This window comes from Vidua chalybeata, chromosome 35 (genome assembly GCF_026979565.1).
Source record: "Vidua chalybeata isolate OUT-0048 chromosome 35, bVidCha1 merged haplotype, whole genome shotgun sequence".
Taxonomy (NCBI): Eukaryota; Metazoa; Chordata; class Aves; order Passeriformes; family Viduidae; genus Vidua; species Vidua chalybeata.
Genome location: NC_071564.1, coordinates 34,495 through 51,872, shown reverse-complemented (window position 1 = coordinate 51,872; position 17,378 = coordinate 34,495). Strand labels below are relative to the sequence as shown.

General features: G+C 66.2%; 1 protein-coding gene across 1 annotated transcript in view; it reads right to left on the bottom strand.

Annotated features, from left to right (window-relative positions):
* The window catches only part of RYR1 (ryanodine receptor 1), an 89,666-nt gene that overhangs the window by 68,140 nt on the left and 4,148 nt on the right, over nt 1-17,378 (bottom strand). The window contains 21 exon segments of the mRNA XM_053968499.1: nt 1,061-1,220; nt 1,768-1,851; nt 2,274-2,377; nt 2,892-2,996; nt 3,828-4,047; nt 4,595-4,787; nt 5,588-5,829; nt 7,036-7,169; nt 7,942-8,060; nt 9,235-9,330; nt 9,878-10,013; nt 10,545-10,731; nt 11,176-11,297; nt 12,114-12,278; nt 13,429-13,585; nt 14,376-14,450; nt 14,567-14,660; nt 14,778-14,871; nt 15,345-15,457; nt 15,599-15,677; nt 15,794-15,868. Of these exon segments, the coding sequence (XP_053824474.1) occupies nt 1,061-1,220; nt 1,768-1,851; nt 2,274-2,377; nt 2,892-2,996; nt 3,828-4,047; nt 4,595-4,787; nt 5,588-5,829; nt 7,036-7,169; nt 7,942-8,060; nt 9,235-9,330; nt 9,878-10,013; nt 10,545-10,731; nt 11,176-11,297; nt 12,114-12,278; nt 13,429-13,585; nt 14,376-14,450; nt 14,567-14,660; nt 14,778-14,871; nt 15,345-15,457; nt 15,599-15,677; nt 15,794-15,868 (2,754 nt within the window).

The following is a 17,378-nucleotide window of genomic DNA, read 5'->3' as shown; positions in this document are numbered from 1 at the left end:
CACCAACGCCCACGGCCGGGGGGCACCAGGACCCCCCGAGGGCACACCCCGAGAGTCTGGGGGAGAACGGGGGGGTCAGCAGCCCAAAACAGGCCACAGAGAGCCCCAAAAACGGCACCCCAAAGGTACCGAGAGCTCCCCACGTGTCCCCAGCGTGTCCCCAGCGTGTCCCCGGCCCCACTCACGCGTCTCCTGGTCGGGGGCTCGATGTTGTAGCCGTAGCCCAGCAGGGTCCGCACGGCCTGGCACAGGCTCTCGCGGTTGGTGGCCTTTGTCCCCTCGTCCAGCAGGTTGTAGGGGACCAGCCGCGGGTTCCGCTTGTTCTTGATGTCCTGGGGACGCGGGGACAGCGGGCTCGGGGCGTGGGGACACGGGGACAGCGGGCTCGGGGCGTGGGGACAACCCCGGAGGTGTGGGGACATGGGGACAGTGGGCTCGGGGCGTGGGGACACTCCCAGAGGTGCGGGGACATGGGGACAGCGGGCTCGGGGACGCAGGGACAGCAGGCTTGGGGGTGTGGGGACACTCCCAGAGGTGTGGGGACACGGGGACAGCGGGCTTGGGGGTGTGGGGACACCCCCGGAGGTGTGGGGACACGGGGACAGCGGGCTCGGGAACACGGGGACAGCGGGCTTGGGGTGGGGACACCCCCAGAGGTGTGGGGACATGAGGACAGCGGGTTCAGGGCATGGGGACACCCCCAGAGGTGTGGGGACATGGGTACACTGAGCTCGGGGGATTGGGGACACCCCCAGAGGTGTGGGGACACGGGGACAGCGGGCTCGGGGTGTGGGGACATGGGGACACCTCCACAGGGGGTGTGGGGACACAGGGATAGTGGGCTCAGGGGTGTGGGGACACCCCCAGAGTTGTGGGGACATGGGGACAGCAGGCTCGGGGTGTGGGGACAGGGGGGACACCCCCAGGGATGTGGGGACACGGGGACACGGCCATGCGGACACAGGGCGGTGACACCAAGGGGACAAGGGGGGGTTTTTGGGGAGGTCGAGGGTGGGTGGGGGTCCCCAGGGGGTCCCCAGAGGGTCCCCAGGGTCCCCACCTGGGTGGTGCTGTAGGTCCAGCCCTGCTGGACCCTGTCCCGAGCCCAGACGTTGTGGCCGTTCTCGGCCAGGCGATCGACCAGGGTCAGCTGGGCCGGCGTGAGCCGCACGTGAGACAGGTCCAGCGGCGCCGGCTTGTACCCGTTGGACATGGTGTACCTGGGGAGGGGGACGCACCTGTGGGACCACCCCGGGACCCCCAGGACCCCCCCCTCCTGTGGGGACCCCAAACCTCCTCAATGGTGTCCAAACTGGGACGTCCCAACCCAACTGGGACATCCCAACCCAACCCAACCTTGTCCTGTTGAATACGGTGTACCTGGGGAGGGGGACGCACCTGTGGGACCACCCCAGGGAGCCCTGGGGCACCCCGGGACCCCCAGAGCTCCCCCCACCCGTGGAGACCCCAAACCTCTTCAATGGTGTCCAAACTGGGGTGTCCCAACCCAACTGGGACGTCCCAACCCAACCCTGACCTGTTGGACATGGTAAGAATGGGGGGGACACACCTGAGGGACCCCCTCATTCTATGGGGACCCCCCAGAAGCTCCTCCAGGACCCCAAAACTGCAACGTCCCAGACCGGGATGCCCCCAAACTGGGAGTTTCTTATAAGGACCCCAAACTGGGACCTCAAACTGGGATCCCCTTCAGGGACCCCCCCAAACTGGGACCCCCCCACGCCCTCCCAGCCCCCCCAAACTCACGTTTTGGGCAGTTTGATCTTCTTCAGGTTCTCCTCAGCCTTCTCGTCCGCCATCCCCACGTGGCAGCCCAGGGCCAGCAGCGTCCTGGGGACACCCCAAAAATCAGCACCCCCAAATGTCCGACCCCTCCCCAAAGGCCCCCTACCCCAAATCCAGCACCCCCAGCTCCAGGGGGCTCAGGATGAGGGGGGGACCCCAAAACCCAGCCTGTTTTGGGGAGACACCCCAAAGTGGAGGAACCCCAAAACCCCCCAAGCCCCCCCAATGAGGTGAGGGGTGACCCCAAAACCATCTGAACCCCAAACCCCCCCAAGCCCCCCCAGTCTGAGGTGAGGGGTGACCCCAAAACCGTCTGAACCCCAAAACCATCCCCACCACGCCCAGGCTCAGAGGGGACCCCAAACCCACTCCGTTTTGGGGTGATTCCTCCCCAAACCCACTTCCCCTTTCCCAGGGGGTCCCCCAAAGAGGTGGGGGACCCCCAAATTTCCCGGTCCCCCCCTTACTTGAGGGTCTCCCCCGACATCTGGAGGTTGTAGCCGCGCTCGGGCTCGGGGAGGCTGTGGAAGCTCAGCAAACAGGGGTGCAGGCGCTGCACGTCATCCCGGACCTGGGGCACCCCAAAAACACCTCCTGGCCACCGGGACCACCCCCAGCCCAGCCAGGGACCCCCCCAAAAAACGGACCCAAAAGGGAAAGCCCCAAAGGATCCACCAAAAGCACCCCACGGGATCACCTCAAAATGGAACCAGGCCTTGGGGGACCCCAAAAAGGGATCCCAAAAAGGGGCAACCCCAATTTAGGGAGCCCCAAAAAGGGACCTCAATCTGGGGACCCCTCCAAAGGACAACAAATGGGGGATTTTGGGGTTCCTGGGGGATTTTGGGGTGCCGAGGGGGGATTTTGGCGTTCTCCGAGGGGATTTTGGGGTTCCCTGAGGAATTTTGGTGTTCCCTGGTGGGATTTTGGGGTTCCTGGGGGGATTTTGGGGTTCCCGGGGGATTTTGGGGTTCCCTGAGGGATTTTGGGGTTCCTGGGGGGATTTTGGGGTTCCCCAGGGGGATTTTGGCGTTCCCGGGGGGATTTTGGGGTGCCCAGGGGGGATTTTGGGGTGCCCCACTCACAGGCCCGTAGGTCCAGCCCTGCTCGATGCGGGTCAGGGCCCAGAGCTCGTGGATGTTCTCCGCCAGCTTCTCCCGGATGCGCTCCAGGTGTGGGGGCAGCACGATCTGGGGGGGAAAAGGGGGTGTTGGACCCCCCCAAAACCCCCAAACCCTATCCCAATTCCCCCAATCCCACCTCCAGCCCCCCAAAACCCCCTGAAACCCCCCTAAACCCTGTCCCAACCACACCTTCATCCCCCCAAACCCCCCAAACTCCCCAAAACCCCCCAAAATCCTGTCCCAACCCCACCTCCATCCCCCCAAACCCCCCTAAATCCTGTCCCAATCCCATCTCCATCCCCAAAATCCCCCAAAACCCTATCCCAACCTCACCTCCATCCCCCCAAACCCCCCAAAAACCCTGTCCCAACCCCACCTCCATCCCCCCAAACCCCCCAAACTCCCCAAAACCCCACAAAACCCTGTCCCAACCCCACCTCCATCCCCCCAAAACCCCCCTAAACCCTGTCCCAACCCCACCTCCATCCCCCCAAACCCCCCTAAATCCTGTCCCAATCCCATCTCCATCCCCCAAAATCCCCCAAAACCCTATCCCAACCTCACCTCCATCCCCCCAAACCCCCCAAAACCCTGTCCCAACCCCACCTCCATCCCCCCAAACCCCCCAAACTCCCCAAAACCCCACAAAACCCTGTCCCAACCCCACCTCCATCCCCCCAAAACCCCCCTAAACCCTGTCCCAACCCCACCTCCATCCCCCAAACCCCCCTAAACCCTGTCCCAATCCCATCTCCACCCCCCAAAACCCCCCAAAACCCTATCCCAACCCCACCTCCATCCCCCCAAAGCCCCCTAAACCCTGTCCCACTCCCCCCAGTGCCCCTTCCATCCCCCCAAACCCCCTCCCACCCCTCTCCACGCCCCCTCCCCGCGCACCTGGCAGGTGTCCACGGGGCAGGGGGTGAAGGCGGTGTGGGGCAGGGCCCGGCTGGGCCCCAGGAGGCTGCGGGCCCCGGGCGGGGCCGAGCCGCGGTACGCGGTCAGCGGCTCCAGCCGCAGCCGCTCCCGGGGCAGCAGCGCCTCGGCGCAGGGCGCGTAGCCGGGCGGCGGCACGAAACGGAACTCGCCGTGGCGGCCCCCCAGCAGGAACCGGAGTCTGGGGGCGACAGGGGCACCCCCGGTGAGACCCGGACCCCGAGAGACCCCACAGACCCCCCCCAGAGAGACCCGGACCCATAGAGACCCCACAGACCCCACAGACCCCACAGACCCCATAGAACCGCCCCCAGCAGGAACCGGAGTCTGGGGGCGACAGGGGCACCCCCGGTGAGACCCGGACCCAGAGAGACCCCACAGAACCGCCCCAGTGACCCACGGAAACCCCACAGACCCCACAGAGACCCCCGGACCCACACCCCATCCTCCCCCAGAGCCACTCAGTCCCACCCCCCACTTTAGGGGTCCCACCCCCCACTTTAAGCATCTCACCCCCCATTTTAGGGGTTCCACCCCCCACTTTAGGGGTCCCACCGCCTTTCAGGGGTCCCAGCCCCCTTTTAGGGGTCCTACCTCCCACTTTAGGGGTCCCACCCCCCACTTTAGGGGTCTCATCCCCTCCTTTAACAATCCCACCCCCCACTTTATGGATCCCACCCCCCTTTCGGGGGTCCCAGCCCCCAATTTGGGGGTGTCCCCCCCCTCACCGGACCCCCGCCGAGAAGCTGGCCACGGGGCTGAAGAGGGTGTCGAGGTTGAAGCCCTCGAGGACCCCCTGGACCGGGGCCCCGTTGAGGCGGAAGGAGGCGCTGGGGACCCCCAGGTCCAGGCAGCAGCTGACCACGTCCCCTTCGGCCAGAGCCCGGCGCTGGGGGGACGCCACGGCCTTGGGGACCCCCCCTGGGGGGACAGAGGGGTCACAGGGGTCACAGGGGGGGTCACAGGGGGTCACAGGGGGTCACAGGGGTCAGGGGGACCCCCAGGTCCAGGCAGCAGCTGACCACGTCCCCTTCGGCCAGAGCCCGGCGCTGGGGGGACGCCACGGCCTTGGGGACCCCCCCTGGGGGGACAGAGGGGTCACAGGGGGTCACAGGGGGGGGGGTCACAGGGGGGTCACAGGGGGTCACAGGGGTCACAGGGTGGTCCCGGGGAGGTGCCAGGGTGGTCCCGGGGGGTTCCTGAGGTGCTCCCGGGGTGGTCCCAGAGTGGTCCCGGGGTGTTCCCAGGGTGGTCCCGGGTGGTCCCAGGGTGGTCCCGGGTGGTCCCAGGGGGTTCCCAGGGTGGTCCCAGGGTGGTCCCAGGGTGGTCCCAGGGTGTTCCCAGGGTGGTCCCGGGTGGTCCCAGGGGGTTCCCAAGGTGGTCCCGGGGTGGTCCCAGGGGGTTCACAGGGTGGTCCCGGGGTGGTCCCAGGGTGGTCCCAGGGTGGCCCCAGGGGGTTCCCAAGGTGGTCCCGGGGTGGTCCCAGGGGGTTCCCAGGGTGGTCCCGGGGTGGTCCCAGGGTGGTCCCAGGGTGGCCCCAGGGGGTTCCCAAGGTGGTCCCGGGGTGGTCCCAGGGGGTTCCCAGGGTGGTCCCGGGGTGGTCCCAGGGGGTTCCCAAGGTGGTCCCGGGGTGGTCCCAGGGGGTTCCCAAGGTGGTCCCGGGGTGGTCCCAGGGGATTCCCTGGGTGGTCCCGGGGTGGTCCCAGGAGCCCCCTCCTCACCTGTCCACAGGTGGAGGCCGTCGAAGGCGAAGGAGTTGAGGTCGTCGCCGGCGCCGTTGCCCCCCCAGCCCGCGCCCCCGCCCGGGGCGGGCCGGAAGCCCCCGGCCGCCCCCCAGCCCACGCGCAGGTGGGTGGGCACGGGCGTGAGGAAGGGCCGGGCGCGCTCCACGGCCACCTCGAAGTACCAGCAGCGGAACTGCGTCGAGCCCGGCGCCGTCCCCACAAACAGGTTGGGGCGCACGCTGCGGGGGAACGGGGACAGCCCCTTGGGAACCCCGAATCCCACCTTGGGAACCCCAAATCCCACCTTGGGAACCCAAATCCCACCTTGGGAACCCCGAAACCCACATTGGGAACCCCGAAACCCACATTGGGAACCCCAAATCCCACATTGGGAACCCCGAATCCCACCTTGGGAACCCCGAATCCCACCCCGAGAGACCCGAATCCCACCTTGGGAACCCCGAATCCCACCTTGGGAACCCCAAATCCCACCTTGGGAACCCCGAATCCCACCATGAGAACCCAAATCCCACCTTGGGAACCCCGAATCCCATATTGGGAACCCCGAATCCCACCTTGGGAACCCCGAAACCCACATTGGGAACCCCGAAACCCACCATGAGAACCCCGAAACCCACCTTGGGAACCCCGAATCCCACCATGAGAACCCAAATCCCACCTTGGGAACCCCGAATCCCACCTTGGGAACCCCGAATCCCACCATGAGAACCCAAATCCCACCTTGGGAACCCCGAATCCCACCTTGGGAACCCCGAATCCCACCATGAGAACCCAAATCCCACCTTGGGAACCCCGAATCCCATATTGGGAACCCCGAAACCCACATTGGGAACCCCGAATCCACCTTGGGAACCCAAATCCCACCTTGGGAACCCCGAATCCCACCCCGAGAACCCCGAATCCCACCCCAAAGCCACCCAAGGACCTCAGGATCAGCCATGGGGCCTCCAGGAGCATCTCCAGAGCTTCCAGGTGCACCTCAACCACCTCCAGAGCCCCCCTAAAACCCCCAAAACCCCCCTCCCCAGGACCCCCTCTGTCTCTCAAAGCCCCCCAGGACCCCCCAAACCCCCACAGGTGTCCCCAGGTTCTCCTAGGAACATCTCAAGAGCTTCCAGGTGCACCTCAATGACCTCCAGACTACTCAAAACCCCCCAAAACCCCCCAAAAACCCCAAATGCCCCCTCCCCAGGACCCCCCCACCACCCGAAGCCCCCAAGGACCCCCCCCAAAACCCCCACAGGTGTCCCCAGGTTCTCCTAGGAACATCTCAAGAACATCCAAGTGCACCTCAACAACCTCCAGACCACCTGGAAACGGCTCAAAACCCCCCAAAAAAACCCCCAAACCCCCCTCCCCAGGACCCCCCCCACCACCCGAAGCCCCCCAGGACCCCCCGATGCCCCCAGGACCCCCGGCCCCACCTGGTGACGTAGTTGACCATGCCGGTCTGCAGCAGGAGGTCGCGGCGCGGCAGCAGGTTCTCGGTGATCAGGTTCTGGTTGGAGCGCACGGCCACGGCGTTGCAGACGCACAGCGAGCACAGCACGTCCAGCACCTGGGGGGACACACCTGAGCACACCTGGGCACAGCTGGGCACACACCTGGGCACTCCTGGGCACACCCGAGCACACCTGGCACAGCTGGGGACACACCTGAGCACACCCGAGCACACCTGGGCACAACTGGGCACACACCCGAGCACAGCTGCGCACACCCGAGCACACCTGGCACAGCTGGGGACACACCTGAGCACACCCGAGCACACCTGGGCACAGCTGGGCACACCTGAGCACAGCTGGGCACACCCGAGCACACCTGGCACAGCTGGGGACACACCTGAGCACACCTGAGCACACCTGGGCACAACTGGGGACACACCTGAGCACACCTGGGCACAGCCGGGCACACCCCTGAGCACAGCTGGGCACACCTGGGCATGCCTGAGGACAGCTGGAGCAGCTGGGGGCAACTGGGGACAGACCTGAGCACACCTGGGCACACCTGGGGACACCCCTGAGAACACCTGGGCACACCTGGCTACAGGTGGGGGCAGCTGGGGGCAACTGGGGGCACACCTGGGCACAGCTGGGAACACCTGACTACAGCTGGGGGCAACTGGGGGCACACCTGGGAACACCTGGGCACACCCGGGCACACCTGAGCACACACCCCGGCACACCCGAGCACACCCGGGCACACCCGGGCACACCTGAGCACACCTGGGTACACCTGAGGGCACACCCGAGCACACACCCCGGCACACCCGGGCACACCTGAGCACACCCGGGCACACCTGGGCACACCTGTGGGGCGCCGCCCCCGCCCACCTTGTGGTTGCGGCCGTGCTTGTCGAGCAGGGAGATGATGGACTTGATGTGGTTCTCCTGGATGATGTTCAGCACCTCGGGGCTCTCGATCAGCACGCAGTACAGCACCTCCAGGATGCCTGCCGTGGGGCAGCCCCACAGCGGCTCGGACCCACGGCGGGGGGACCCGGACCCACGGCGGGGACCCCGGACCCATGGCAGGGACCCCAGACCCACAGCGGGGACCCCAGACCCACAGTGGCTCGGACCCACGGCGGGGGGACCCGGACCCACGGCGGGAGGGACCCCAGCCCCACAGCAGGGACCCCGGACCCACAGCGGCTCGGACCCACGGCGGGGGGACCCGGACCCACGGCAGGGACCCCAGACCCACAGCAGGGACCCCGGACCCACAGCGGCTCGGACCCACGGCGGGGGGACCCGGACCCACGGCAGGAGGGACCCCAGACCCACGGCGGGGACCCAGACCCACGGGGGGGACCCCAGACCCACAGCGCGCTCGGACCCACGGCGGGGGGACCCGGACCCACGGGGGGGGGACCCAGACCCACGGCAGGGACCCCAGACCGACATCAGGGATCCCAGACCCATGGCAGGGACCCCAGCCCCACAGCGGCTCGGACCGACGGCAGGGGGACCCCGGACCCACGGGGGGGACATCAGACCCACAGCAGGGACACCAGACCCACAGCGCGCTCGGACCCACGGCGGGAGGGACCCCAGACCCACGGGGGGGACCCCAGACCCATGGCAGGGACCCCAGCCCCACAGCGCGCTCAGACCCACGGCGGGGGGGACGCAGACCCACGGGGGGACCCCGGACCCACAGCAGGGACACCAGACCCACGGGGGGGACCCCGGACCCACGGGGGAGGGATCCCAGACCCACGGGGGGGACCCCAGACCCACAGCGGGGACACCAGACCCACGGAGGGGATCCCGGACCCACAGCGCACTCGGACCCACAGCGGGGGGGACCCCGGACCCACGGGGGGAGGGGCCCCAGACCCACAAGATCCCCCCAGCCTCACAGACTCTCCCCCAGCCCCATAGGAGGGTTCTCAGCCCCACATGAACCCCTCCCAGACCCATAGGAGAGCTTTCAGCCCCATAGGAAGGTTCTCAGCCCCACATGAACCCCTCCCAGTCCCACAGAATCCGCCCCCAGCCCCACAGAATCCCCTTCCAGCCCCACAGAATCCCCCCCAGCCCCACAGAATCCCCTTCCAGCCCCACAGAATCCCCCCCCAGCCCCACAGAATCCCCCCCCAGCCCCACGGCCGCCCCACTGACCCGAGGAGGCCTCCAGCCTGTCCAGCTTGCTGACCAGCCAGTCCAGGTTGGTGGAGAACAGCGCGCAGTTGGCTCGGTTCCCCCGGATCAGCGAGGCTGGGGGGGCACGGGGGGTCAGCCCTGCCCCATAGCACCCACATCTGCCCCATAGCACCCACATCTGCCCCATAGCACTCACACCTGCCCCACAGCACCCACACCTGCCCCAGACACCTCATATCTGCCCCATAGCACCCACATCTTTCCCATAGCACCCACACCTGCCCCATAGCACCCACACCTGCCCCACAGCACCCACACCTGCCCCAGACACCTCATATCTGCCCCATAGCACCCACATCTTTCCCATAGCACCCACACCTGCCACATAGCACCCACACCTGCCCCACAGCACCCACACCTGCCCCAGACACCTCATATCTGCCCCACAGTACCCACATCTGCCCCACATCCCCCCGTATGCACCCCACCTCCCCCCGTATCTGCCCCACATCCCCCCGTATGCGCCCCACATCCCCCCGTGTGCGCCCCACATCCCACTGTATGTGCCCCACATCCCCCCGTATGTGCCCCACATCCCCCCGTATGCGCCCCACATGCCCCCATCCCGCCCCACAGGCCCGGCCGTGCCCCCCGGCCGCACCCAGCAGCTCGTAGAGCAGGTTGACGATCTCCTTCCAGGCGGCCGCCGCCTCCTCGCCCGCGGCCTCCCCGAACTGCGCCGCGGTGCTGTAGGCGCTCAGGCGGTCGATGCAGCTCAGCACCAGGGTCAGCATCCCCTGCGGCCCGGGGGGGCGGTCAGACCCCCGCCGTGGGACCCCCGGCACCCCCAAACTGGGACACCCACCCTGGGAACACCCCCCGGGACCCCCAAACTGGGACAGACACCCTGGGACCCCCAAACTGGGACACCCACCCTGGGAACCCCCCCGGGACCCCCAAACTGGCACCTTCTAATCTTGAGTTTAACCCTTTACCCCCGAGTTTAACCCTCTAACCCCGAGTTTAACCCTTTACCCCCGAGTTTAACCCTCTAACCCCGAGTTTAACCCTTTACCCCCGAGTTTAACCCTCTAACCCCGAGTTTAACACTCTAACCCCGAGTGTAACCCCTCCCAGGTCTGGGGGGGGTCCCGGGGGTCGCACCTCCTGCTGGAAGAGGGTCTGGATCACCTGAACCTGGCCATGCCCCCAGACTGCCCCTGAGTTTAACCCTTTACCCCCGAGTTTAAGCCTTTACCCCCGAGTTTAACCCTTTAACCCCGAGTGTAACCCCTCCCAGGTCTGGGGGGGGGTCCCGGGGGTCGCACCTCCTGCTGGAAGAGGCTCTGGCGGGCCCGCAGCGCCCGCAGGCGGCCCTGGCGCTGCTCGTGCCGCAGCTCGGGGGGCGGCGGCTCCAGGTACCCGATCAGGTCCCGCAGGCTCAGGATGACGGCGGCGATGGGCAGGGGGGGCGGCGGAGACCCCCGGGGGCGGCCCTGGAGGCTGTCCAGGCTCCTGGGGAGGGGGGGACGGGGGGGGTCAGACCACCAGGACCACCCTGACAACACCCCCAAAACTCCCCGGGACCTCCTGGGTATCCCCATGGGACCCCCCTCCCCGGGACCCACCCAGGACCCTCCAGAAGGTTCTGACGCCCCCAGAACCCCTCTAGGACCCCCTCATGAACCCCCCCCAGGACCCCCAGGAGGTTCTGACCCCCCCCAGGAGGTTCTGACACCCCCAAGACCCCCTCAGGACCCCTCCAGGACCCCCCAGGACCCCCCAGGACCCCCCAGACCTGATGAAGACCCCGTAGAGCCCCGTGGTGCTGAACACCATCCCCAGGGCCCCCGGAAGGTTCTGACCCCACCAGGAGGTTCTGACACCCCCAGGACCCCCCAGAACCCCCCCAGGACCCCCTCAGGACCCCCTCAGGACCCCCCCCAGGACCCCCCAGACCTGATGAAGGCCCCGTAGAGCCCCGTGGTGCTGAAGACCATCCGAGCCGCCTGCGACTCCTGGCGCTGCGAGCGGCTCAGGGTCAGCGCGTCGTCCATGTGCCCCTCCTGGTGCAGGATGGCCTGGGGGGGCAAAGGGGGGGGGTCACAGGGGACCCCGAAACCCCAGAGACCCCTCCCCTGGACCCCAGAGACCCCCCTGAACCCACAGCGACCCCCCTGAACCCGCAGCGACCTCAAAAGTCTCAAGGAATGCTCCAGAGCCTCTCTAGAGCCGTCCCAGCGCTGCTGAGAGTCCCCAAAACGCCTCAAAATTCCCCAAAACTCCCCCCCAAAGCCCGCCCAGGACGTTTTGAGGACCTCAAAAGAACCCAAAGATCCTCCTAAACCCCAAAGACCCCCTCAAAGACCCCAAAACCCCCCCAAAGCCCTCCTAGACCCATCTTAGTGCCTCTCGGCGCTCTCAAAACCCCCTAAAACCCCCTAAAACTCCCCAAACTGCCCCCCAAATCTCCTCAGAGCCCCCCCCCCCCCGAGTGATTTTGGGGACCCCAAAGATCCTCCTAAACCCCAAAGACCCCCTCAAAGACCCCAAACCCCCCCCCAAAGCCCTCCTAGACCCATCTTAGCGCCTCTCAGTGCTCTCAAAACCCCCTAAAACCCCCCAAAACTCCCCAAAACTCCCCAAAACTCCCCCAAACCCCCTCAGAGCCCCCCTCCAAGTGATTTTGGGGACCCCAAAGATCCTCCTAAACCCCAAAGACCCCCTCAAATACCCCAAAACCCCCCCAAAGCCCTCCTAGACCCATCTTAGCGCCTCTTGGCGCTCTCAAAACCCCCTAAAACTCCCCAAAACTCCCCAAAACTCCCCCCGAAACCCCCTCAGAGCCCCCCCCGGCCGGTGATTTTGGGGTCCCCGCGGGGATTTTGGGGTCCCACCTTCCTCTTGAGCAGGCCGAGGCGCAGGGCCTTGGGGTCGGGGGCGGCGTAGGTGACCCAGAGCCCGCTGGCGCCGTGCTGCAGGAAGCACAGCGACTCGCCGTACTTGATCTCGGGGGGCCCCATGCCCTCGATGTCCCTTTTGGGGGTCGTCTCCAGCTTCTCCTGCGGGGCCGGGGGGCGCGGGGGGGGGGCACGAGGGGCAGGGGTGGGGTGGGAACGGTCAGCGAGGTCAGGGAGGGGACCGGGAGGGGGCTGGGGACATCCAGGGGACGTCCCCAGGGACAGGGACAGGACAGGGACCAGGAGCAGTTTGGGGACATCCAGGGGACATCCCCAGGGACAGGGACAGGACAGGGACCAGGAGAGGGTTGGGGACACCCAGGTGACATCCCCAGGAACAGGGACCAGGAAAAGGGTTGGGGACATCCAGGTGACATCCCCAGGGACAGGACGAGGTCAGGGTAAGGACCAGGAGAGGGTTGGGGACATCCAGGGGACATCCCCAGGGACAGGACGAGGTCAGGGTAAGGACCAGGAGAGGGTTGGGGACATCCAGGGGACATCCCCAGGGACATGGACCAGGACAGGGACCAGGAGAGGGTTGGGGACATCCAGGGGACATCCAGGTGACATCCCCAGGGACAGGGACAGGACAGGGACCAGGAAAAGGTTGGGGACATCCAGGGGACATTCCCAGGATGGGGACCAGGAGCAGTTTGGGGACATCCAGGTGACATCCCCAGGGACAGGGACCAGGAAAAGGGTTGGGGACATCCAGGTGACATCCCCAGGGACAGGGACCAGGAGCAGTTTGAGGACATCCAGGTGACATCCCCAGGGACAGGGACCAGGAGCAGTTTGAGGACATCCAGGTGACATCCCCAGGGACAGGGACCAGGAGGGGGCTGGGGACATCCAGGTGACATCCCCAAGGACAGGGACCAGGAGCAGTTTGGGGACATCCAGGGGACATCCCCAGGGACAGGGACAGGACAAGGTCAGGGTCAGGGAGGGGACCAGGAGGGGGCTGGGGACATCCAGGGGGCGTCCCCAGGGACAGGACAAGGTCAGGGTAAGGACCAGGAGCAGTTTGGGGACGTCCAGGTGACATCCCCAGGGACAGGGACCAGGACAAGGGTTGGGGACATCCAGGTGACATTCCCAGGGACAGGGACCAGGAGAGGGTTGGGGACATCCAGGGGACATTCCAAGGGACAGGGACGAGGACAGGGAGCAGGAGCAGGCTGGGGACATCCAGGTGACAATCACAGGGACCAGGAGAGGGTTGAGGACATCCAGGGGACACTCCCACCTTGGAGGCCCGGAAGCAGAAGGTGGCCACGCGCGTGTTGGCCGCGGTGGCCTCCACCATGGCCAGCCCGGTGGCCTCGGTCAGCGCCAGGTAGCGGCCGGTGGTGACGTGGCGCAGGCGGAAGGGCTGTCCCCAACGCAGGTGGCTCCCGCTCCAGCTGGGGGACACGGCGAGGGGACACTGCTGTCACCAGGGGGACACAGGGGGACACGGGGATGGGGCATGGGGACATGAGGGGACATGGGGATGGGTCATGGGGGACACAGGGGGACAGAGGAGACATGGGGATGGGGACATTGGGGGACACAGGGGACACAGGGGACACGGGGGTAGGTCATGGGTCATGGGGACGCTGGGGGACATAGGAATGGGTCATGGGGATGTGGGGGGACACAGGGGACAAAGGGATGGGTCATGGGGACATGAGGACATGGGGTGGCACAGGATGGGTCACAGGGACACAGGGGACACGGGGACGGGTCACGGGGACACGAGGGGACACAGGGGACACAGGCTGAGGACATGCAGATGTGTCACAGGGACATGGAGTGACACAGGGGACACAGGGATGGGTCATGGGGACACGAGGGGACACAGGGATGGGTGATGGGAACGTGGGGTGACACGGGACACAGGGACAGGTCACGGGGACACAGGGGACACAGGGACAGGTCACGGGGACACAAGGGGACACAGGGATGGGTCATGGGGACACAGAGGACACAGGGGACACAGGCTGAGGACACGCAGGTGTGTCACAGCGACGTGGGGACACGAGGAGATGCCGACAGGTGACACCAGGACAGGACACGATGTCGCAGCCTGGGGACGCTCCGGGACCCCAAACCCGCCCTGGGGCTCCACGGGGGGGACCCCAGAGAGTGTCCCCAGTGTCCCTGGGGGGTGGGGACAGCCCGTGTCCCCCCGTGTCCCCCCGTGTCCCCTACCTGATGCGCAGGGGCTCCAGGCGCCACAGGGACCTGGCGTGGGCGCACACGGCGCCGCCCTCGTAGTTGACAACGCTGCTGGGGGGGGGGTGACAAAGTGTGTGTGGGGGGGTCACAGCCAGCTGGGGACCCCCTCCCCGCGTGTCCCCCCCCCACCCCAAATTTGGGGGACAACCTGGGGACAGCCCCACCTGCGCTCCTCGCCCTGCTCGGGGGCCGTGGGGGTCAGGCACTCGTCCATGTGGCCGTGGAACAGGCGCAGGACGTGGCCGCCGGTGACAAAACCTGCGGGGGCATTTTGGGGTGGGGTGGGGTGGGGTGGGGGTGTCAGGGTGTTTGGGGACACCCCAAAGGACCCCCCTCCCCGCCCCCACCCAAAATTTGGGGTGCCTCAGGCGTCACCTTCCTCGGAGCCCGAGCAGATGGGGTTCATGTTCCACAGGGTCTGCATGAAGGAGGCGTCCACCTGGAGCTCCCCGGAGGCTGTGGACAGGTGCTGGGACAGGTGGGACACGGGTGGGACACAGGTGACACAGGGGACACAGGGGACACAGGTGTCCCAGGTGTCCCAGGTGTCCCAGGTGTCCCCAGGTGTCCCCTCTCACCAGGTACCTCTCCGAGGACACGCTCACCAGGATCAGCCCAGGGGATCCCCGTGTCCCTCCGTGTCCCCACGTGATCCCACCTGTCCCCCCATGTCTCCAGGTGTCCCAGGTGTCCCCACCTGTCCCAGGTGTCCCCAGGTGTCCCCAGGTGTCCCAGGTGTCCCCACCTGTCCCCAGGTGTCCCCAGGTGTCCCCAGGTGTCCCCTCTCACCAGGTATCTCTCCGAGGACACGCTCACCAGGATCAGCTCAGGGGATCCCCGTGTCCCCCCGTTTCCCCCATGTCCCCAGATGTCCCCACCTGTCCCCAGGTGTCCCCAGGTGTCCCCAGGTGTCCCCAGGTGTCCCCAGGTGTCCCCTCTCACCAGGTATCTCTCCGAGGACACGCTCACCAGGATCAGGTCGTCTCCCACCCGAACCTTCTCCCCCTCCGAGCGCTGCTTGGACGCCGGGTGCATCGTCCACCAGCACGCCTCACCTGGGGGCACACCCCGAATCGGCACCCCAAAAAACCGCGGGGGGGGGGGGAGGGGGGGACGACCCCCAAAAACACCCCAAACCCAACGCCCCCCACCTGGGGGGCACCCCAGGAACCCTCGGGGTCCCCCCCCACCTTTACCTGCGGCGTCCTTCTGCAGCCCCACGTCGAAGGCCAGTTTGTCGGTGACCGAGCGGGAGGTGGTCAGGCAGCTCAGGTACTGGGGGGACACGCGGTTGTTTGGGGGGGGTCCCCCAAATCCCCCCGAGCACCCCCCAAATCCCCCCGAGCCCCCCAAACCCCTGGTGGCCCCCCCAAAACCCCCCCAAAACTCACCATGCCGCTGTGCGAGTGTCTCAGCAGGATGGCGTGGCCGTAGAGCAGCGTCCGGTGACCCCCACCCTGGGAGGACTTGGGGGGCACGGGGGGGGGGTCAAGGAGGGCACCCCAAAACCCCCCGAGGCCTCCTGGACCCCCCCAAAAAAACACCTTGAACCCCATAAAATGCCCCCTGTGGGCTCCATGTTTCAGATACAGCTCCTTGTGCTTCGCTGCCCCCTTTGTTTTGGGGTCTCTCCCTTCTTTGTTTTGGGGTCTCCCCCTTGTTTTGGGGTCTCCCCCTTGTTTGTTTTGGGGTCTCCCCCTTGTTTTGGGGTCTCCCCGTGTCGGGGTCTCCTGTGCATTGCACCCCCCTCGTTTTGGGGTGCACCGTGCCTTGGACCCCCCCTCATGTCGGGGTCTCCCTCGTGGTGGGTTCCCTCCCAAAATTGAGGACTCCCCTGATTTCGGGGTCCCCAATTTTAGGGTCCCACTCCCCATCGGGGTCACCCCATGTCGAGATCCCCAATTTCGGGGTCACCCCATTGAAATTCCCCACAAATTTGGGGGTCCCACTTTTGGGATCCCCTTAATATTGAGGGTCTCCCTTTTTTGGGGGGGCCCTTCCCATATTGAGGTTTCCCCCAAAACTGGGATCCCAAATTTCAGGCCCCCCCCCAACTTGGGATCCCAAATTTCGGGGTCACTCCCGTATTGAGTTTTCCCCCAATTTGGGATCCCAAATTTCGGGGTCACGCCACGTCTGGATCCCCGATGTTTTAGGATCCCCCGTGGATTTGGGATCCCCCCCCCAATTTGGGGTTCCCCCCAGTGGATTTGGGATCCCCCCTTTTGGGGTTCCCCCAAATTGGGACCCCAAATTTCGGGGTCACCCCACATCTGGCTGCCCAATTTTTTTGGGATCCCCTTTTTTGGGATCTCTCCATGCCCATGGGGGGATTTGGGATCCCCCTTTTTGGGATCCCCCCTTTTTGGGATCCCCCCATGCTCCTCCCCCCCCCCGCGCTCACACTTTGGGGTCCATGCGGAATTTTGGGGGGCTGCGGATGGGATGGGACTGGGGGGAGGGGGCACACCCGGACCCCTGGGTCCATGCGGGATGGGCAGAGCCCCCCCCCAAAATTTGGGGGGGTGGGTGAGGAGGAGGAGGAGGAGGAGGAAGGGCGTGATGAAGGTGAGGATGAGGATTTGGGGTCACCACACCACAGTGGCACCTACCCACTTATCCAGATCGACCCCCTGCGTGGGCGGGGGGAGAGAAGAGGGGGGGGTCACGGGGGGTGGGCTGCGACCCCCCAAAAACACCGGGGACCCCCCCCCCAAAAAAAAAAAAAAACCCACCCAGAAAAGGACCCCAAAAACTCCTCAAGGAAACCCCAGAATTTTCAGGTCTCTGCGGGATCCTAAACCCGGCCCCAAAAACTCCTCCAGGAACCCCTCAGGATCCTAAATCCCCCAAAAAAGACCCCAAAAACTCCTACAGGAACCCCACAGGAACCTAAACCCCCCAAAAAAGACCCCAAAAACTCCTCCAGGAACTCCTCAGGGTCTTGAACCCCCCAAAAACCCCTCCAGGAACCCC